The sequence below is a fragment of the Leptinotarsa decemlineata genome, unplaced genomic scaffold (genome assembly GCF_025532065.1).
Source record: "Leptinotarsa decemlineata unplaced genomic scaffold, Ldec_3_MD MMD2_tig00026299_RagTag_RagTag, whole genome shotgun sequence".
NCBI classification, from domain to species: Eukaryota; Metazoa; Arthropoda; class Insecta; order Coleoptera; family Chrysomelidae; genus Leptinotarsa; species Leptinotarsa decemlineata.
In genome coordinates this window covers 9,923,889-9,947,922 of record NW_027412676.1, presented here as the reverse complement: position 1 = coordinate 9,947,922, position 24,034 = coordinate 9,923,889, and the positions used below count along the sequence as shown (strand labels likewise).

The 24,034-nt window shown below is 35.0% G+C and overlaps 1 protein-coding gene across 7 annotated transcripts in view; it reads right to left on the bottom strand.

Moving 5' to 3' along the window:
* Positions 1-24,034, bottom strand: part of da (transcription factor daughterless) — a 172,237-nt gene that overhangs the window by 108,009 nt on the left and 40,194 nt on the right. For 6 of the 7 annotated variants that reach the window (XM_023155984.2, XM_023155987.2, XM_023155990.2 and 3 more), the window contains exon 3: positions 13,649-13,879. In XM_023155984.2, coding sequence (XP_023011752.1) covers positions 13,649-13,879 — 231 coding nt within the window. Of the gene's footprint in view, positions 1-13,648; positions 13,880-24,034 lie in introns of those variants that run through there. The other variant, XM_023155993.2, reaches the window with a different exon arrangement.

Here is a 24,034-nt window from a genome sequence, read left to right as displayed (position 1 = left end):
AGATAAATGTTGTGTAACGTGTGTGAGACTCCTATTAGGTTGGGCTTTTATTTGAGTCAAACAAAAATAAAAGGCATTACAACGAAGTCCAGACATACTATCCAGTATCCAAACTTGTCTTCGGCCAACAGACCCATCCTGGATAGTGCCGAACTGCTTGTGCTAAAACCTCCAAATCGACCAGAAAGTCGTGATTCCAGTCCGGCAGAACTTGTTCATGCATGAGGAATATGGAGATAGTGACCCAAGTTATGAACCGCAAACTTAAAAGAACCGCACTTATTGACACAAAGTGATTTAAACGATTTAGTACGTGATTTAAATTTGTCTAAATAAACAGGCTGAGCTTTTGGGATCTAGATTAAAGGACTGGAATTTACTTTCTCCTTTTAGGAAACTTTCTCATTTTTGACATTGTGACGATGAAATGAAACCTTACTTTCCTAAAGTCCATTGTAATAATATTTATGTTGTGATGAATTTATTGAATTTTGAATATGATCCAAGTCACTGGCGACTGTTCATTGACTCCTCAAAAACTAGTTTGAAAGCAGTGTTGCTGCATAACAGAAACGGTTGCTCATGGTTCTGATATGAAAGAAACTCACGAAAATATGAGATTTCTTCTTGACAAAATTAAATAAAGTGAACACGCTTGGAAAATTTGTGACGATTTTAAAGTTATTTATTATTTACTTGGACTATATGTTTATTACACAAAATTTTGCTGTTTTATTTGCGAATGGGACAGCAGACACAGAAACAGTTACTAATAAAATAAAATGTGGCTCAAGCGTGAGTCACTTACTCCAGGCCGTAAAAATGTTAAAAATAAGCCTTCAGTTCACCCTGATGACATACTTTTACCACCGTTGCACTCGGTCTGATGGAAAAATTTGTAAAAGCTATGCGCAAAGATGTCAGTGGATTTTTATATCTGAAAGAGACATTCCCCAAACTTAGCGACTCGAAAATTGAAGGGAGAATATTTGTAGGCTAACAATCACGACAACTTATGAAGGATAAGAGCTCTGAAAGAGAACTAAATGATCAGGAAAAAATCGCCTGGAAATGTTTTGTGAGTGTTGTCCAAAATTTCCTAGGAAATCATAAACCGGAAAACACAAAGACCTAATAGAGAAACTTATAGTGTCAGATAAAGCTTTGGGGTGTAATGTGTCCTAAAACATACGTATGTTTGACTCTCATCTAGATTTGGGTGTTGTGAGTGACGAACAAGATATTCCATTAAGACATTTACTAAATAGAGAAGCGTTATCAATGGAAATTGGGCCCAGGAATGCTAGCAGATTTCACAAAAATCATAAATATTTATTGTACAGTAAGTAATAATTTCTCTGAGTATAGTTGATTTTTGTAATTTTCACCAAAATATATGCTTTGATGTCAAGACAAAAATCTGTTATGTAATTTTTTTTCATTGATACAATATTGGTTAGTGACCCTAGTAGATTCAAAGTTTGATATAAGTTTTCATGTGACAAAAAACAGTTAAAATTTTGTTGACTAGTGTTATTTTATAAATAAATATTAGAGATGTCAAACTACATCTTTGTACAAATGATAATATTTTGAATTCTTTTCTTAGTGGAGATGTTCGTATTGAATTGTAACCAGGCCATTTATGATATTTTTCAATATAAAGATATAGAAGAAATTTGTTTTGAACCTTTAGAAAATTGCAGTTATATCCGGGTCAACTTGTTGTTACGAAAAGTACCTGTTACAATAGCAGGATACTCTGAACTAACCTCTCCCTTAGGTCGTGAGGATGCGTCCTAAATCGGGCATACTTTTTCCCATCTCTTTCTCCACTTCTTCCTTTTACAGGAAAAGACAGAAGACGTTTAACGTGTCGCATGTAAATTTGTATTTGTACGACATAAAACAACTTTAATGAAGAGTTTGTATTTTGCATTCTTTGATTCGGAAACAGTGAGTGCACAAAGAAAGTAGCAAATTGATTAATAACATGCATCCACAGCGTACATTTTTGAGAACCCTGTATGAATTAGGGAACTGTACCCTAAATTAATTGAATGTACGTTTGTAAAATGTTCTTCAATGTGAATTTGTTCTCTCTATCTGTTCTCTCTATATATATCTGACTTACATAAAATAATAGATCATTGCACAGTTCATCATTATGCAAATGACACTCAGTTATATTATCGATTTCCTCCAAGTAACTGGTAACCTGAAATTGAATTCTAAAAAATCTCAGCTGATACCTTTTGGCCCGAAACACAAAAGATGGGAAATTGAAAAAAGAATTGAAATCCAACTTGGACAAGACTTACTACAAACAATTACAGAAAGCAAGAACTTGGATTCATGGCTAGATGCTGATCTGAGATTTCACAAACATATGAAATTCACTTAGTCGTAGCTCATACAGTAGCTTACGTCAACTCTATCAAAATAGAGATATTATGACTTCCAAATTGAAGTTGAAACTTTGCGAAACCCTCATATTGTCTACATTAGCATACTGCGATATAATCATCTACGGACCTGCTTTGATACAAACTGATGTAAATCGCTTACAAAAAATACAAAACAATTGCATTCGTGTTTCTTATGATGTGAGAAAATTCGACCATATATCCCCCAAGTTCGAGGTGTCAGGTTGGTTACCGATTGCTAAAACCTGGCAGTTCCACCTACTCGTCAATACACATAAATTCCTCATTTACAAAAAGCCAAATTATATTTATGAAAGATATAAAACTTTAAAATCACAGAATAATTCGAGGACACCAAACCGTCACACTATTATTCCAAAACACTCGACAGCCTGCTTTTCTCGTAGTTTTATTTACAACTCTATCAAACATTATATTGCTCTGCCCAGTGAATTTAGACACTACTCCATATATAATTTCAAAAAAAAGTTGAAAACATCTCTGAAGTCTTCTGGATAGATAATATATTCATGTTATGCCTTGCTCATATGATTTTCCCTTTGTCTCACCTTTGTGTATGTTTTGCTATATATTTTACCTTATTTAAGCTAAATAGATTTTTAATATTTACTTTGCAATTTATAACCATTGTTTTTATATTTCTATATAAAATATACTATCCCTCAGGTTCAGTTGTAGAACAGCCTCGGCTGAACTTTGCCCTTTCATTGATTTTTGTATTTACTTTTTCTTTATAAAAAATGTATGTAAATGAATAAAGCTCATTTATTATTATTATTATTATTTGTTATTATTATTATTAATTTGTAACGTGAAATGTACTTAAAAATCGAGTATATAACTTATGTACATTTACTCTTTATCCTCACATGTACTTTTGTTGCACGCTGCAATAAACATGATCTAAAAACAAGAAATTATAAATACATACTCATATTTTTTGCACGCCCATGCAATACGTTACCGTATAACAGTAGACTGCTTGACACCTGCACGGTAAATACAATGGCGAATGTCTCATCGAGACGTAAATCTAAAGACGTATTCGTTACATATCCAAACAGCACACTCGTATCAGTGAACATTCTATTTTTTGCAAAACAAATGAATAATGTCACCTTTAGCAATATGGAAATTGTTCTTAATGCAACTAGCACGATACTGAATATACGTCTAAATTATATACGATACGTTCAAATGTCTTACATGAAATTCGAGTATAGCCCCTTTAAATGGAGTATTAAACAGAAAGTTCAATTTGATTCCAAAGCAAATATATATATTCAGTCTTCTTTACAAATTTTGTTTCATGAATTGATTGGTACTGATATCTGAAGCTTTTCTCAACTTGGTTAGTGAAACCAAAGGCAGATTATTGGATACAATATGAGGATGAACTGTGATGCTAGTTGACAATTAACAGTAGGATATGCCAAGATTGGATACTGGACATTAAACTTTTACAAGAGATCTGAACTGAATAGGTTTTGTATTGTATAACAGAGATCTTAGCAGCAGTCAATGCAATAAAAGGACAGCTCGTTTCATGTGATTATGAGGCAGAGAGGCAGGTGGTAAGCAATTTATGGATGAACCAAATTATTTCCAGGAGAATATACGATACACGAAGAACTTGGGAACTAGATATGAAGGTGGTTCTCAAAACAAGTCATACACTACAGAGCCTTTTAAGAAGTCCAAAAGACAAAGTTGAGAATTCGAAAAAGTCTGTTATTTACGAAATTAAATGTAAGGACTGCGATGCAAAATATTATGGACAGACAAAATTATCTATTAAAATAAGATATAAGGAACACTCAGCACACTTAAAATATGTAAGACATGAAAAATCAGCAGTCGCCCATCATATTTTGCAACAAAACCATTCCACAGACTTCATTTCATTAAGATTAGTTAGACAATTAGACAATTTAACAGGAATCTAGATGCCTATGAGAGTAGAAATAAGTAAACATAATAATATTATGAATAACGATGGTGGACCAATACCTAATAGTATACTATATAGCTTGTTAAAATAATATTTTATTTATTAGATGTACCTGATTATTACATAAGGACACATTGTAAAATTATAATTTAAGACAAGTGGATAAGGCAATATTGTGAAATTAATTTTAATTATAAATTTATCCAACTATTACATAAGGACACATTGTAAAATTTATTTAATACTAGTAGATACGGCAATATGTGAAATTGATTTTATATAGCCTATAATATTTCAATTATCAGATTGGACATAAGGACACATTGTAAAATTAATTTAAGACAAGTTGATAAGGCAAATTGTAAAATTAATTCAAGACACTCAAAAATAAATAAGGATAGCTTTGTGAGAACATATGATTAGTTTGATCTTCATCTTGAAGATGATCACTTGGTGATCGAAACACGCGTCGATTTGTTAAAATAACGGTTTGGTGTTGGGAAAAAACTCCAGTAATATTTATTTCCAGGAGAATATGACAAACATTCAACAAAAAGTCACAAAAAGAGAAGAAAAAATACAAGAATGAACGACTTCCAAGCAGAAACAGTTCCATAAAATATAATAATTGAAAAAATAGGTTGTCGATTAGTTCGTTAGTAAATATAATAATTGTTCAAAAATGAATTAATTTTGTTGAAAAACTTTGTTGCTTTTGTTTGAACAATATATTTTTTAAATTTAGAATTAGAATCTTAGAATGTATGATATCGACGTACCTAACAATAGTCTAGAAAATATCGATATGTTCTTTTTACCATTATATCAGTTTAGGAAAGCAGTATATAATGTGCTACATAACTGATTGCCACTGATGCTTATATGTTATAATGTTACATGGTATGTAATGCTATTTTTCAGGACTAATATAAGCTTTTCATTTTGTATTATGTACTCCTGTAATTGGGTCTTATGACCTGTTGGATATATTTTCTCAATAAATGAATGAATTATCTACCCTCAGATGCATAAAAGACGACTGTCTTTAAATGTTGACAAATGTTTATCTTGAATAACTCTTTTATTTTTAGACCAATTTTTTTTAATAAATGGATTAAAATTTATCTTAATTCACATCGAACAGATTTCCTAATGAGTCACGATTGATACACTTTATACACGGGAAAACAAAGTTATGTTTTTATTGACTAAATTTGAGACACCCTGTGGTGAAATACAGTTTTTGGATTACACTCAAAACCATCCTTTAGGCAATGTGTACGATAACAATGAACAAAAAAAACATTTTTTCGAATTATTATTCAATTTGCTTATTGTAGTGATTTTTTGAATTGTTTTATATATTTTTCAGATTCAGGAAGAAAAAAATTCTCATCGAGAACATTACAAAAAAAACTACCTTTCCCTTTTAGGTCATTCGTTATGGAACATATTTCATCAATAGGAACGCTATGCAACGTAATATATTAAAGAGTATTGATATAAAATTTCATTTATATGTAACACTATCATCCTAATGGTGTAGCTACTTCTCGAAGTTTCGGGTTGAAAACACTCATCTTCAACTCCTCATCAGAAGTTTTTCAACTTTCAGACGCAGACAGGCATATCTCTAAGATTTCAACTTATATTACCGAAAGAAGTTCATTAATTTAATCCCAGCCATAGGACCAGGAATTTCTTTCAAAATGAACAGGAAAAAGCGGTTTTCGTGTAATTCAATGTGAGTAGTTGTTTCGAAAGACCTCTTTCTTACAAATCTTTATAGTTGTATGTATACGGTGTGTAATAGAAATAAGCAACACATTTTTTTAAATTTAACACAAAAATGTTTTACTTTTGGAACAAAATTTCAAATGCACGTTTTAAAATATTACATACCCGCACAACTCACCTGATTGAATCAGGCATAACTAAGATATTTACAATTTTCAATTTACAAATTTTCACTGGAAAAGAGCATGACATTATGATTCGCTGCGATCTAATGGTGCTGAAGAATACCTATTATAGTCGAAGTAACCGATATAGTAATCTTAAAGGTGTCGGCAAAGTCAAAGGCCAAAAAAAAACAATAAAAAGGAATTATGCCGCAACGAATTAGTCCACGTGGACTGAAGAATTGGCGGTTCGTATTGGATCATTTTTACTAACCGAGTTTTATGATTGGCTGAAGAGTCATAAAATTAAATTTAAAGTCATGTTACGGTGACCAACAGAATGTAGCGATGAGTAACGCGTTGTGTGTGTTATTAAAGGGGAATTGCTGGAAGGTAGGGGGCACTATATCTTTTACTTGAACTATACCTATTTATTATTATGTAAATATTTCAAAATGAACTGTTACAACAATATTACAAACACAATTTAGTAAATAACCAAACGCTCGCCACTGCAGGTATACAACGACCCGAAAGCTCATAAAACATCTTGTTTGCAACCGTTAGCAAAACTTATATCAGCTGTGACACATATTAACGAAATCACAAAATTTTGTTTTACCACTCTCTTAGTGTTTTCCATTTATATTGAGCATTTATTATACTTTTTTCTATTAGGAAACAGTGTATAATCCTTACTTTCCTTTATTTTCGACCTTACAGAATGACATTCTCAAACCCCTTAGCCGCCCCTACAGTACTCCACAGTCCCAAAGAGGCGATCACATCCCCAGAAAGCATTGTGTAACCCCCGCCGGTAACCAGATAAAGCGTGCACATCCCATTCGGCGGGAGTCGACTAAACAGCTAAGTGGCCCATTACCGGGATCCCTCGTCTTCTTCGGTCTCTCTTGTTAGCCCGTTCGGGTCCGGACTCTGGATGATTGGCTCGCCATAACATACAATTTGATTATCTCGACTGAATCAATTTTAACGGGAGAACTTGCGAATCGTATACCCATCTCGAACTGTACACTCAAATGATTTGATCTCGTTCTGAACGAGGAAGAAATTGTCAATTGGTGTAATTGATTTACATTCGAAGGGGTCCGACAAGGTATTTACTGAGGAACTTCCACCATATGGTATGACATGAAAATTATACGTTTGATTGTATTGCTCCAAATAGATTAGTTCGCGTAATTGTTACATACACCGTACAAGTATAGGCATGTGATATATGTTTTGTTTGATCAAAGTAAGCAATTAAAAACATTTTAAAAGCAAAACTCCAAGATGTTTCAATAATACATATACCGATTCAAGCTCAACTTTTTTATTTTTCCTGGTACCAATGTTACATTTTGGTGGTTCAAATGGTATCCCAAGAAGTTCTGATTTGACTTCCCTGAAATAATAGAAACAAATAAAATATTTTTCAGTGATCATAGGCCCCTGATAATATTTTTGAAAGAAATACCTCGCAGTATTTTATCCGAAAATGAAGTGCTGAATCCAAAAATTTACAATTATACTAAATGCTCCATGTAAAATTCCAAGGTTGGAGTAATTCCCTTATAAAACTGGAAATGTAACAAAAATTAGGTTAATCAAACTAAAACACAACTTTTTTTCACTTGTTTTTTTTTTCATGTCCACCTTCGTTTTCGAGAAAAAAGAATTGTAGACGCTTGCATATCATGAACATCTGCTTTGGAGATCAGCTGACAGTGATAGTGTTGTCATATTAGTGAAAGTCAGAGTTGTCAATTAACAGTGATTCCATCATGAATGATTTTACTGACGCTGAAATAGCCGACATGCACTTTATTTATGGATTAGCAAATGGAAATGCGGAAGAAGCACGGAACAGAGTAAGTCCATGTGCTAAAACATTCAGAACGTTTATGCACGGCGGGGCTCCAGCTCATTTTAGTGTTCTTGCTCGTCAGAATCTCGAAATCACTTGCACTAATCGCTGGATTAGACGTGCGGACTTCAAAATTGACCAGCTCGCAGTCCTGATAACAATCCTATAGATTTCTATTCATGGGGTCATCTGAAGACGCTTGTTTATAAAACTCCTGTACTAGATGTGATTGACTTGAGGAATCGAATAATTGACAATTGCAATGGTATAGGAAATACTCCAAGTATTTTTGAACATGTCAGACAATCAATGACAAATCGATTGCAGTCGTGTATTTTATCAGAAGCTGGACATTTTGCTCATTTACCTTAAGGTTGAAATTGTTTATTATTTACTTTTGGTTTTTATTTTATGTTGTCCATAGATAAATTTCAAAAGTGATATGAAGCTTGATATGAAGAAAACGCAAGCGACGAATAAGTTGTAATTTCAGTTGCTTAATCTAAAAAAATTAAAAACTACAAAAAGTCGGTGGCGTTCTTTTTTTCTCAATATTGTTGGCTGTGGTGCCCACTGAGACGCCACTGGTCCTAATAAGTTCAATCTAGTTTGGGCTAAATAAGCGCCTCATTACTTCAAATAACTGTAGCAAATTTATACTAGCTCGGTGTGAGGATATTTATGATATTTTATAAATACCGTTTTTCTTAAACTTCAACGCCCTGTATCTCAGAAACGAAGCAACTCCGGACATATATTTTCATAGAAACTTTTTTTTCTTAAAACGACCTAACGAATCAGCCTCTGAAGTTTCGTACCGTAGTTAGGAACTACCCTGTATATAATGAGCTTCGAAATACATTGTTGCTCGATGAATACTACTAGATTAGTATCTTTTATCAGTGTGCCTTTTATATTTCGGGATTAGATTTATTATTGTTTTTCAAAATATTCCCCATGACGATCTATTCACTTTTGCATGCGTTTGAACCAATTGTCGAAGCACTTTTGCAACGTGCATTCTGAATGCCGCAACCGCTTCTTCAGGTGTCGAAAAACGTTGACCTCTTAGTTTGTTTCTTACAAGCGGGAATAAAAAGAAGGTATTCGATGCCAAGTCAGGATTATATGGCGGATGACTCATCAAATCGATGTTTTGGGTGCTCAAAAATGCAGTTGTTTGAGCCGATGTGTGAGAGCTCGCATTGTCGTGGTGAAGAGTGATCCGTCTTCGGTGGTTGGTTTTCCTGATTTCTTTAAAGACAACTGGCAAACAAATGGTTGTGTACCACTCAGAATTGACTGCTCTGCGTTGTTATAGTGGTACGATTGCGACATGTCCAGTCATTCCGAAAAAACAGGCGATCATTTGCTTGAAAGTGCTTCGTGCGCGAACAACTTTTGTTGGTTTTGGCTCATCTTGAAACACCCATACAGTCGACTGCTGTTTACTTACGGGCTCATACGCGTAAATCCTGTCACGATGTCATAGACGTGTTTCGAAGCACCGCGATTGTATTTTTTGAGCATTTCCTTCGACTAATCGACGCGAGCCTTTTTTTGAGTGATTGACAAATTGTGTGGGATCCAACACGAACAAATTTTTTTGACAGTCAAATGTTTATGCAATATTGAATGTATGTTAGTCCCACTAATTCCTAAGGTTGTCTCAATCTCATGATAGGTCACATGACGATCTTGCAATATCAGTTCGCACACAGCATCAATGGTTTTCGGAACAAAAACTGATTTTGGACGACGTTCACGAAATTCGTCTTTGAGTGAATTACGACGATGATTGAATTCACCATACCATCGATAAACACTGGTCCTTTATGGACCTTCATCACCAAAAACTAAATTAAGTTCATCCATGCACTGTTGCTGAGTTAATCCATGTCGAAAGCTGCAAAAATAAACGCATGAAAATGTTCACGAATCAATTCCATTTTTGGGCCCAGATGAATCTTTTAAGTTATTGTAAACAACACAAATAGCGCGCGTATGTGAAAAAGTTCAGAGTACGTATAAGCTCAAACATGTCCAACTTTACGATAGAGCTGTCAGTTGCCAGATTGCAACACTAGGGTTGCCAAATCCCAAAACATACCCTATAGTAGACTTCGACATAGACTAGGGCCGCGAAAACCGATAAAAAATGTTGCAAATCCAGTCATGACAATCTGGATAATCTTACACAACATCGAATCATTACTTAGAATTATTTCTTAGTCGAATTCTATCTATGTCAATCTCTCCTAATATTGAATTATTATTCACCACACGAAAACACAAACAAATGTTTTTGTCATTACTGTGACAAAAACGACTCTAAGGATTCGTTTAATTGGGCGCTGTCCCCATTGAAATTTTAGCAGGAATATTCTGATCGTTTTACGCGTAAAAGCTACAACTTTGACCTGCTGTAGCTCAAAACCGATTCATGTTTGAGTTTCGCACTCATGAAAATTTTTGTGCTGCTGATCAAAAACTAACTTTTCCTCGAGTATCCAGGTATGGTAGACGTGGTCGTTTTATACCACCAAAATGTTATTCCAAAAAGGCCTTTTGAGAGCATCTGTGATTTTCTGTTCACGTATCCATTCTTGTCATATAATTTCATTTATTTTTTTGAATTTATCTAATATTCTATAGTTTTAAACCCACCTACGCCAATGGGAGGGACGATAGTAAGGGACCGTCTCCCTATCCCACTCAATTCAATATAATGTCTATACGTTCTGACAAAGGAACTTGTCGATTAGGCACTCGAATTACTCCGAACCAAAGAAATAGGAGAAGAGGACTGGAGGGATGATGAATGAATACATTATCTCGTAACTGAGTTACAGTATGCTCTGGATTGAAATAGTTTATTCGCGTACTGATTCAATGAAATATCGTACCACGACACATTATTATTGACCATCGTTTGGAGATGTACGGTTATGAAAGATATTACTTGTTCAATCAAAGAGCTTATTTAAATCAACCCACTCGATAGGTACAAAACTAAGGGTACAGTTGTATGATAGTTGTATTTATAAAGCTAGTTTGAATTATAGAGATTGGAAGTACTTACAATAATTACACAAGGGACCAAATTCAATTGTTTCTTTGTTGTGTGGAATTGAATGGATGTTGATTACTATAATTTAAGGTCGCTGATTTGAAATCTCCTCTCCTTATTTTTCAAAAGTTCTAGTTTTTAAGGAACAGCTATCTATTGACCATACTTCTGTACTAGATACACTCAACTTTTATAATACTGAGTGATTCTTTCACAAGTTGATTTTTTGTTACAGTGTCATCGAGAAATATGTGTAAAATTTTTACCCCAACGTGTTATCTATTACTCGACCAATCCTGTACTCTGGCGATGCACCAGTGCCGCAAACATCTTCAACTATACAAAATGATCACAACTTAGATGAAAAAATCTCTTTTTCAAGTGATGAAAGTGGAACAATTGATTTTAATCCACATATTTCTCCTGAGTCGTTCAACCAGGAAGAGCCTTTCTACGAAAGCATCGGAGATTCTAGCTCCTTTATTCAAACAAAACAAAAAGACTTGCCTTTCAGGCAAATTTTATGAAACCGTTCCCCACACTAGATATCCAAACTATAGAGGAGCGGTATCAGGGTCACTGGAATGCCTACATAATGGCGGACTACTGTATGGACATTAAAAATAGCCCTTGTGAAACACGTAGGCAAGCAAATCCCATAAAAGAAAGGTGTTGATACTTGTTTCTCCAATAATTGTTATTGATTAAAATGGTTTTTTCTTGAAATTCACGTTTTTCTTATATCTTAAAAACTAAAGCTGGTACAAAAAATTTTACTTGAGATCTGAAATCAGCATACCGAAAATGGATATTAGTCATAATATTTCATGCAACAAAAACTCTGTTCCTTTTTGTTACCATCATTGTTGAATCTCTAGTAACAATTGATTAAGTTATTCAAAACAAATACATTTTCTTTAAGATTAAGGGCCACCTGGAAGAGAATCTGTTTTGGAAATGTTACCACTCGCGAGCCAAGGGGCACACAGGACAATATGGGTGGCAGCACCGGGACACACGAGTATGACGCCTTCACATTAGGTCGCGCGACAGCCGCGCGGCTCCTTTTAGTATAGAAGTCGCGCAGCAGCCGCGTGACCCAATGTAAAGGCATTCTAAAAGCGTTTGCGTCGTGGACAAATACCCTTTATTACTTTTGTGTGAAGAAGTTTATTGAATATCAATTTATAATAAAACATGAATGTATTGATATAAAAGATGTACACTATTGATCAAATGGAGTGTTATACATAATGTTGATAATTAAAAACGGATAATGACACTCTGGATTATTCACGTTTCTTTCCTTTTTTTCCTGTTGTAATTTAATTTTTCAATAATGATGAATATGGAAACTAGGTTGCATATTTTTTCCATTTTCATAATAATGATGATGGTTGGTAAATTTTTTAATTTCAAATATTTCTTGAAGTTTGATGTGTGAAAAATAGCAAAATAGCGAGTGTTGTCTACTTCTGGTGTGACCTGACCTATGAAGTCATGATACTTGAAAATTTATTTGGGGAATTACAAAAATATAAATTGCACTGTTAAGTTTCTCGGAAAGATGTCTGCAGATATCTGTGGATTTTACGGTGTGTTTTCAGAACTCCACCCCATGCAATGATTCCTTAAAGCAGATGACAAGTCACCAAAATTGTATAAAGAATAATTTGGTCTTTTTGTTGGAGAAAGTTTCTAGTACGGTAAAAATGATATACCTATTGTTAATATAAATTTTTCGAAACTTATTTAACAAGAGCATCCCATTTGAGGGGGCTATCGATGTAACGTTTGTTGCAACACGGTAATTTGGTGATCTGATTTTGTGTGAACTGTATGGCATAAAATACATTTTCTTTAAATTCAAGAAAAGTAATTTACTTCTTAATCACCCAACTGCTATTTTACTTTCAAATTCTCAGTAGATTACCTTAGTATCAGTAAGAGTTCTATTCAAAAGAAATGAGTTATTAAGTTCCAGAATGAAGACTAAGGGACCTAAGATCGATTCTTACAGTAAGAACTCCGTAGTTCATAGCGCTGGGATCACTGAATATTTCGTTAATGCTCACACATTGTGTACGTCTTCCTAAATTGGTTCGAAAAGAAGATATTTAAGGGCCTCGTAAATTAGAAAAAGAATAGACTGAGTAGCTTTGAGTTACCTAAAAATGAGGGAAATTAATATATATGGAATAATATATAAAAATCATCGGATCCAAATGGGAACCCTCACGAAAGATAGAGGTTCCAAGGTTGTTTCAAAACGTGCAAGCGATTTATTTCTCAAAAAAATGTTTACTAATTTGTACAAAATGTTTTGTTCAAAAATATCGAGTTGTATTTTCATTTTAAAAAATGTACACATCCGAACAAAAACAAACCAATAAAAAAACATGCACTTACCACTCCCCAGTGTCCTTCTAACGTTGTCGCCGTGCCTGCGGGTTCCTCCTTGGTCGGCCTTAATCCAGCGGCTACCGGGATAATTTTCGCCTTCGCCGGCGACAAGCGGCTGCCGGGCCGCGCGTTAAAAGGAAAATACGGGCTGTCGGCCGTAAACGGTTCGGCCGTCGCCTGGGTCGGACTCGCGCCAGGGCCGCTGTATACCGGACCGGCTGGACTTAGTGCGTAGGCCTGAAACAGTTCCAAATTTCAGCTATACATGAAGCTGAATATCTAAAATAGCATAACTGAGCACATGTTCTGAGCGATATTAGGGTTCGTGCCTAGCAAGGCTTGACAAACTAATTGGCCAGAGGTTCCACCAGGCTAACGCCTGAGTACATAATTTATAGAATCTATGAATTTCGCAGTTTATTTGGCAAAACTAACTATCAATGGAGACAAAATGAATGCCAAAAATTCTTATGAGAGTTCTTTTGTTTTGCAAAATTTGTTTCCTAAATTACGCCAAGGTGATCCATTTTTATAGACTAAACTATCTTGTGCCAAAATAATACCGACATCTTTTAATTATCAACTTGTTTCAGAAGTTTTGTCTGTTTTTGTGAGTTTACTGTAAACTGTAATCTCTCAGTGAATACTTATTCAATTTAACTGAAATAAGCGCCATTTGAATCGGTGCACTTTTGACAATATAACGTCGTTTAATTCCGTCAGCCCAAAAACGTGTGGTCGGGATTCGATGAATGCCTTTACTGTCTGGTCCTGATTGACAAAGGTTCTAGCATTGAGAAAGTTATCGGAGTGTTTGAAAATATGGTACTCGATTGGCGAGAGGTCTGGAGAGTATTGTGGGTGAGGCAGGTGAAGGTGAGGCAGGTGAAGGTGAGGCAGGTGAAGCAGGATCGGACCTCTTCCAATTTTTGGTATATTTCGTCGATTTCCTCACTTTAAGACTCTGCTGTGATGGCTTGGCCGGTAGTAGAAAATTATAGTGAATCACACCAGCCGCTGATCACCTTACAGTAACTATGATATTTTTTTGATGAGTTTTCGCCTTTGGAAATGTGCCTGGGTGATTGAACGTCTTCTGTTGTAGATAATCTACTTTCCATCACACGAGACGATCCGATCTAAACAAGGATCGTTCTGATTGCGCAAAAGCAAAAAGATTAGACCTTAAAACGTGACAATTATTTTTGGATCGTTCAAATCGTGGGACACCACTTTTCGAGCTTTTGGGCAATCTATTTCAAACCATCAAAAACCGCATGAGAGCTGATACCCCGTTTTTACGCGATACCACGCACCGTTTGTGATGGGTCAGTCTCCACCAGGGTCCCGATCCTCGTCCTGGGTTACTGTAGGTCGACCACTTCGGGGCTCATCTTTGAGGCTAAAATTTCCAGAACGAAATTTCGCAAATCAACTTCGAACAGTGCAGTGCGTTCATTACACTGTCATTGCTGGACTGTTTCGGTAGCGCTTCTTTAGTTAGACCAGGGTTAATACGCAATGCTATTGTATCGCGTCGTGGAAAAGCCCCTTCAATTTTACTCGGATATTTCGGCGTGGCCTCCAGTGTTGCCGCCATAAAATATAATACTTAATTTTTAGACTTTTAGATACTCAACTTTGTCCATCAAACAAAGTTACAAACGAAGAAAAGATAATTGAAACTTTCTATGTTTTTTACCACTTTATAATCCATACATGCGATAAGCAGCTGTCCGAATAGTGTCAATTTGTTTATTGAAAGAGAGGAATGAATCAAAGTAATTTTCTATAATGTTATTATCCAATTTGGTACTGAAGAGCCTTAAGGCAAGTGTCTTACGGCGAAATATCGATGTCTACCAGTGAGGATGACAGTATTCCATGTAAGTGCAATTTGTTACCATTCATTCAAAGTAGAACTCCTGTGAATGATATTTGATTTTATTCCATAACGAATGTTTGGAATACAAACTGAGTAAAGAAAAGTATTTTCTGGATAATTCAGTGTTCATATAAACGTATTTGTTTCGAAAGATTTTTTTTCTTTCGAGTAATTCAATGTTTATATGAAAGTAGCTGTTTTAGGAGGCCTTTCTTCCAGTTTGTGTCTGAAAGTTACTTCTTTGCATGATCTACACATCAATGTATAGAGTTACTTATTTTCAAATTGATTACTTTCTTCCTTTCTTTGGAAAACTCACACATTTTTTATATCAAGATGAAGTAGTAGAAAGCCAAAAACTTTCTTTCCCAAAAATTGTTATCGTCTTCCTGGTATTCTTGATCCGGTATATATCTTGAATACTATGATAATATGAATTCCATCGTGTTGGACATGGAGGAATTGGGGATTTTTCAGTTGATGCTAGATAGATTTCACAGAATTTAGGAGACATTTTCCAAACTGCTTGACATTTTGTCATGGGTGCATCATACAATTTTTTGTATGAGTTACTTCGAGATCAAACGTTATCCATATCTTTGAAGGTATTAATCTAATGTGTGTGTGGCATTCCTTTTATGATTATGCAGTTGCTTTTCAAATTCTTCAAATGAAATTTGAAATTGTCATCGCATTAATATCAACACCATCTTCAATATTATCATGCATAATTACAAAATTTTAGACTTGAATCTCTTTCACTTATTCCTGTGTTTGTGGCTGCGTGTGGCAGACAGTATGCAATAATAATCATGTATTACAAATGACAGTGAGCATTAAGCGATGAGTGAATAATTAAAGCCCAACTTGGCGTTTTCATTATCCAAAAGGAACAACAAGGATATTCATTTTTTGGTTTTCAACCTGTGTACTGCAGGTTTTCGTTTGCAACTGCGGCATATTTTATTAAAGGCGATGCGGCGAAATGATCTAACTTGCTGCGATACGCAAACTGAAGTGTTCCTGACGTATTCGCTTTCACAATGAGGCTGGAAGTCAGTCGTCAGTTTGTTTTCATGCCTGTTCGGTTCAAACTATTCGGAGAAACTATGTGCTCTAAAGTCTCCGTATCCATGTTTTGATAATATTCAAGGTAGCATCCTGTAATAGATTTCTATGGTCTCCCTGTATAACCGCGGCACAGAGAAGTGAACAATTCGAAGGAACATTCGGGGACGGCGCCTTTGATCTCAGAAACCCAGTTTCGATAACCCCCGCCATTTTGTGAGGACGAAACAAAGCGTAGATATCGAAGGGCCAGGTCGAGTTCAGAGAAACAAAAATAGTTTGAGTTAAACTATCGAAATTTAAGCACTGAACTTCCGATTGTTCTGTGTACCTAATCTGTGACACAGAATAGTTAATTATTTTTCTTCGGCGGTCAGAATTTTCAAAACGGTATGTGTCGTTTGTTTGCCTCAACCAATCATAACTTCGTCCTGGTGCCTTATTTTCAAATCAGGTGAACTCTCACATCGACAGGAAAATAGGGTGTTTCTCAATTTTACTTTCAAAGTAGAGAAAGAGACATTCGATTTTGAATAAAAGCTTGACTTGTATGTATGCTAACAAATCTTACAAGTTTAACTTGACCCACTTCCCGGTATCCGATTGATCTGAAATTTTACATGCTGGTCCAGAACCGATGAAAATGCATGTTAATCATAAGCCTGATGCTGCTGCCAGGATCGGCTCCGTACGAGAGATCGTCTCAGCGGTAAATAGCAGGGACACGAAATTTTGTATACGCATTCCTTTATGATAGGCAGTTGGTAAGTCCACCATGAAATAGATGCCACATCCAGTGTTGGCTTCAATAAAAAAATATATTTCTAGAAAAAAAATTAAATCAAGCTTTTACCTTTAAATACCTATTTCTCGACTCTAAAAAAAAGACAATAAATTGTGTAGTAGGTTGCAAGAACCCATATTTATTTGCATTGTAAAAAAATATTATTATCTACCACCCTCTAAGTTCCCAGATTAAGAGGGTCCATCACGCAATGTGAGCAACAGACACAAGAGGCATACCATGACTCGTGTAATTTGGTGAGATGGGCGTCATTAGCAACCCGTCTAGGAAAAAGAAAACTCCAAAATCTAACCCGGAACGGTGTTTCGTCAGGCACGAGTAAGCTCTAAGCTGAAAAAAGTGGCGCATCTTTCACCAAATTACCACCCAAGTCAAGATGAGGCCGTGCCGAGAACCGAGTAACATCAGGGTGTAAAATGATGTCGTGAACGTACCACCTCAGGGCACCGCAGGGACCCCTGTTGTATATAAGCTCCTACCCTGCTAAACGTAGCTCTGGGAGGGTTGACAAATATTTCTTCGGTACTCGTGGGAACACTATGGGAAATAAAGAAACATCAACACAAAGGAAAAGAAGGTTAGAGAAAAAGAAATTGAAAAGAAATGAAAAACTTGCCCATGAAAACGTTAACAAAGACCTCCTGATAGAAGAATTAGACTGATCGAAATTAACTGGGACTCGGCCATGTAATAATGACGCCATCAATGAAATGAATAGACTAAAAAATATAACAAGCTAATTTTTCTATAAGGTATGCCGGAGGAGTAGGTACCTACCTACTTCTATAGAAAATAGTTTATCCTAATAATAGTTTTTCTCTATGATACTTGCAATATCAACAATATTGTTCTTCAAGGATAAAGTTTTTGTACTTTCTATGCACTTTCTATGTACTACCTGGGCTGAAAAGTCTCGGGCCTAACACAGATGGCGCAATTTCATTAGTACTAAAGAAAGTTGTAGAAATTTCGTGATATTCCACTCATAAGTTTGTGAGTTATTGCTGAGAGTGACACTACTTTTGTTATTTTCAAAACAATGGATCAAACACAATTTCGTTTTTTAATTTTACATTGCTTCTTGATGGTAAAAAATGCCGTCCAAGCGAAGCAATGGCTCGAAAAGTGTTATAAGGACTCCGTTCCATCAGAAACAACAATTAAACATTGGTTTGCTGACCCCAAATGTAGTCGTACAGACACCGATGATGCAGAACGCAGTGGACTTACAAATGAAGCAGTAACACCAGAAAACATAAAAGAATCCACAAAATCGTTATGAATGATCGAAAAGCGAAGTTGCGTGAGTAAGCTGATATTGTAAGGATATCAAAAGAACACGTTGGCTTCATACTGCATTAGCATTTAACTATGAGACTGCTCCGTTCAAAGTGGGTGCCGTGCGAGCTCACTTTTGACCGAAAACAAGAACGTCTTGATGATTCTGAGGTGTGTTTGGCCATATTTGAACATTTTTGCCTCGATATATGACACTGGATGAAACATGGATCTATCACTTCACTCCGGAATCAAAACGATCGTCATCTGAGTGGAGAGCAACTGGTAAACCTCGTCCAAAGCTCCCAAAAGCACAACAATAGCGTTATTGGAGCGTTTAAAGGGCGAAACTGCACAGAAACGACCGCATATGGCAAAGAAAAAAAATTTGCTTTATCAAGACAATGGAGAGTGTCAAACTACATGAATTGAACTTCTAATTGATCCCACATCCACAGTTTTCTCCAGATCTGGCCCCTAGCAACTTTTTTCTATTCGCAGACCTCAAACAAATGTTCACCGGTAAGAAATTTCGCTCCAATGAGGTTATTGCTGAAACTGAGGCATATTTTGAAGCAAAAGATAAATCGTTCTACAAAAGTGGTATTGAAATGTTAGAGCGGCGGTAGAATGCTTCTGTTGCTCTTGATGGAGATTACGTTGATACATAAAGCGTTTGAACAAAAAAACCGCGTTTTCTTTCTTCAGCCCGGGACTTCTCAGCCCCTGTGTTATCAAATGGATAATCATGCTGAAATAAAAAACACTCAAGTTTTGTAAAAAAAAAAAACTTTCTGAAATAGAGTTAAGTTGTCTTCTCATTGGAGATCCATTTCCATGAACACTCTCACTGGAAGTGTTCGCAATTTTGTCACGAGAAGCACCATAATAAACATTATTTTGCGGTAACTGAGCTGCATCCTCATCGAAAAAAAAACAGTATTACTTCAGATATATCAATGCTGCTTTAGAGATTAGAGTCTGAAACAAGGTTTGAGCTTAAACATTGTGAGTATCAGGAAAACTTTTTTTATATAATTTGTTCACCACACCGTTGCATTCTTGCCTAGCAGTGGAATCACCATATACTTTTGGATGACCTGGTTTCATATTTGTTCATTTATCATTGATTAATGATAAACTTGTGACTTGTGATGCACTGTTTGGAACCTTTGGTGTAGTAATGGATATTACTGGAATTTTTTCTCAACACCAATCCGTCATTTTAACACCTCGATACGTGTTTCGATCACCAAGTGATCATCTTCAAGAGGAAGATCAAACTAATCATATAAATAAGGATAGCTTTGTAAGTATGATTAGTTTGATCTTCCTCTTGAAAATGATCACTTCGTAATCGAAACACGTGTCGAGGTGTTAAAATAACGGTTTGGTGTTGGGAAAAAACTCCAGTAATATTCATTAATCAAAGAACTTATTACTGTAACATGTGTAGAGGTGACAAAACTAGCGTTATCTCTGAAGCTAAAGTGGAGCCGCTGAACTTTCATCAACTTGCCTTGTATCGAGGATTGTTGTATTTTTGTCCACTCTAATCAATGATTCATACACAAATATGTTGTGATGATCAGTTTGATGGTGTTATGCACTAGCAATAGATTATTTTCGATCTCAAAACTCACCTCTTTTCAAGCGGCAAATTCAGCTCTCCGCTGTAGTTTCGGATATAATGGTATTAATATTTTTGATATCATATTCAACTTTTTGGAAAATGATAGCCGAGTAACATTTTTGATGTTAGGGATAGAAGAGACTCCTGATAAATAAAATATAACCACTTTCCTAGGACTGGTACTGCAAGAGACCGGAGAAGAGAATTACGACCGTTCTCTAATTTTGACCACCGTGAAGCTATACTCATGGAGCTTCATCTGGCTGTTGACAACTTGTAAATATAGCGGAGGCGAAATAGTGTGACGTGATATTCACAAGATGCCTCATTCTCGAAATATATCTTATGTCGATTCACTTCAAGTTTTAGTCTCACGAAATGAACATATGCTTGAACAGCAGTACTTTTGGATGACCTTCATTGAATCCACGTTTGTGCGTCATATCAGTTATTTACAATCCGTTACGATGACATCGTGGAACATCATCCACTCAAAGATTAGAATTTTTCCATATCATTCAACTAAAAAGGTGCTTAAATATGAATGACAGACGTTATAGGAACAACCCATTTATATTTATTAGTCTGAATATGTGCAGTTGGTGAAGAAAACGAATCGAATTGATCATCTTCATCTGTATAAGTGTTTATTTACTCATTTCTGTTGGTAACAACATAAAACGCAGTATCTGTAATACACAAAGAAAGCATTAACACACATGAGATCAAGGGTTTATCATTAACTCTTTGAAAGATCAAACTATCACTCTATTGATGTTTAGCGACAATAATTGCCTTTTAATTGAACCTTATCTGCAATTCATGAGAAATTGCTGGTAATAACTTATTAATTACATAAATTGTGCAAAAACAAACAGATCTCATTAAAGGCTGGCGATTTGTCACGTTGCATGATGATCTAAATCAATCTGAAATTTAGAAAATGAAAACATTTTGTAGAGTGACTCGAAGTACAAACTTTCCTTTGGGGCTCTCCCTGATACTCGTATAAAAAGGAATTGAGCATGGGCTCAATTGAGCGACAATTGCTAGTTCCGTAATTGTCGAAGGACTAACATATCTGTTTTTCATTTAAAATTAAGTTTCACTGATATAATAATAATAATAATTTGTCTATAAATTTTTTATATACACAAAATTGAAAATGGAATAAAATGTGATATCATAGAAGTTTGTTTGGAAGTTTTGTTTTATAAAATAACATTCATATATATTATCCAGTGAGGCTCGCATTACGAAACTGTATTTGACTGGATTCTATTTCTGTTTAATTAGTCCATGTTGTACTTGATCCCGAGACATCTAATATCATTTCGAGTGCCAGTAAGTAATAATAAAGCTAGCATGACTTGTAGTGACATTAAAGCACCTCGAAATGTTTTTAAGGATGTTCATATTTTTTGGGAAATCGTTGGTTTGCCGCTTTTTTCAATTTTTCAAGTGATATCTGTTTGAAACATTATGGATCATGTATACTTTGGTTGATTGACATTCATCTAAACTTGATTCTTTTCAGCGTTTATATTATTTGTCACCTGAAATTAAATGTATAGAGAGCAAATAATTGTCTGCAATTAAAGTTTCATTGAGAGTCGATGATTTTGTTGAGGGGACCTCTGAATGATTTATATGATCGTTCTCAGAATATTACTATTCGGAGAAAAACATATAGGATATAATAAAACCTCAGCATAAAGCAGATTTTTTAACAATGTTTCTATTTTCCATTCCGGCTAAAAAACCATTACTTATTCATTTCCCATTCAGGATTCAGGATAGGTGACTTATTGGATGCTGCCAATCACCTTCTGGAGAACCTTTTAGTGTCTCCAGAATTTCCATATTCATATTTGCACGTAAACCTGAGAAATTTAAATTAATCTTCCTCAAAACTTATCTGTTTCTAATTCAACAAACACTTTATCGTGAGATTTTTACTAGATGTTACAAGAACGCAACATGTGTTTCGCCGCACAATGGCTTCTTCAGGGGTCTCTTATCTATGATATTCATTATATTCTTATTTTCTTTTTTTTTTAGTTCTCCTTTTTCTCTTCTTTTCCTGTGTTTAAAGTGAACGAGACAGCGAATGATACGTCGGTTCTAGTCTTGAAAAGATATGAAGTAAACATTACAACTTAAGACTCTACGGCAGGGGTCGGCAAGTAGTTTTAGATGGGGTCCGGATACTGTGGAAAATTTTTAATGAGGTCCAGAAAAAAACAACTGATAATAAGCAAGTGCTACCTATGTATTATTTTGGTTTCAAATCAAATTCTGAATTATAAAACAAGGCCTAAAATTAATGTGACAAACTACATCGACGGTCTTAAGCCAGTTTTTTTTAGTTTGGTTTTCGAGAGGAATGGCAAATTCGAAGTGTGTCTTCTAGGTGGGCGTCCGTTAATCTCGAACATGTTTTTTAAAAAAAGTAATCTTTGAGAAAGATGTTTCACATACGTATATCGAATCAGACATAGTGTTTCTTGCAATTTTCATATTTTTTTGGGACATGTTTGGTCCAAAATTATTCAGTGGATACCGTTTTATACATTAGACACATCTTCTTGCAAATCAATTATCTCTATTTGAAGTGATGGCTTTGACAGTTCAAACAACTTGGTAGCCACATTTGTCCATTCTGCCGCTACATCAACTTCAAATGGCGATTTAAGAAAAGGAGATAGCTTGCCCATCTCTACAATTTCTTGGTATCTTAAAGCAAATTCGTTTCTTAGATCGGCCAGAAATTTTACAAACACTGCAATGTTTTCTTCGCAGTTTTTTATACTCAAGAATTGTCGCAAAATGAGTAGGTAAATTCTTAAAACTCCTTAATACAGTTTATTGCATGGTTTTCACTATGAAGATTTTTGTAAAACCCTATATAGTGAAAATCATATAATATACTGTTTTAATGAGTTTTAATGAGTTTTAATATAGATTTTCATCAAGTATCGCCCAGTTCTATTCAATGAGTAAATTCTTGTCTTGCAATATATTTCTCAAAGATATCCAGCTTGCGACGGAAAGCAGACACGCTTTGTCACATATCAGATCACATATTAATTTTATATTCTCTTTTAACTCTTCAGTTTAAAATACTATTTCAATTATTAAAGGTATAGTTTACCTTATCTACATATCAATTTATATTTGGTATACAACACATTACAATATTTGGCGGTCCGAGGTTTGACATTTCGCGGTCCGCCTGTTGCTGACCGTTGCTCTACGGTATCAACAGAATACCCGTTTCATTTCATAAAACAAATGGTGAATTGATATTCTTTGAAATACTTTTTTGTGGACTGGAAAATATTTCTTACTATTTTTTGGGTGTATAGTGTATAACTTGCCACAATCTGAAAAATGAAGGGTTCAGATTCGAAAAATAATATTTTTCCGTTTTCAAAACCAAAAAAAAAATCACTTGTAACAACAGCTCAATTGAAAACTATATTTCCGTTAATACACGTGTCGACGAGAAGCCGTCCTTCTAAAGAAAGCTTAATAAACTAATTTCATTTCATTTCATTGATTACTCAATTATGTTTGTGAACAAAATTTGAGAATACGACAAGTTAATAACTAATTTGACTTTTCGGTAATCATTACACAGTATCGTTTCGTGGTGAACTTTTCAGTTTGCCCTTTTTTACAATTCAGCAATTTAACTTTGTTGATTTCCATGATTACGGA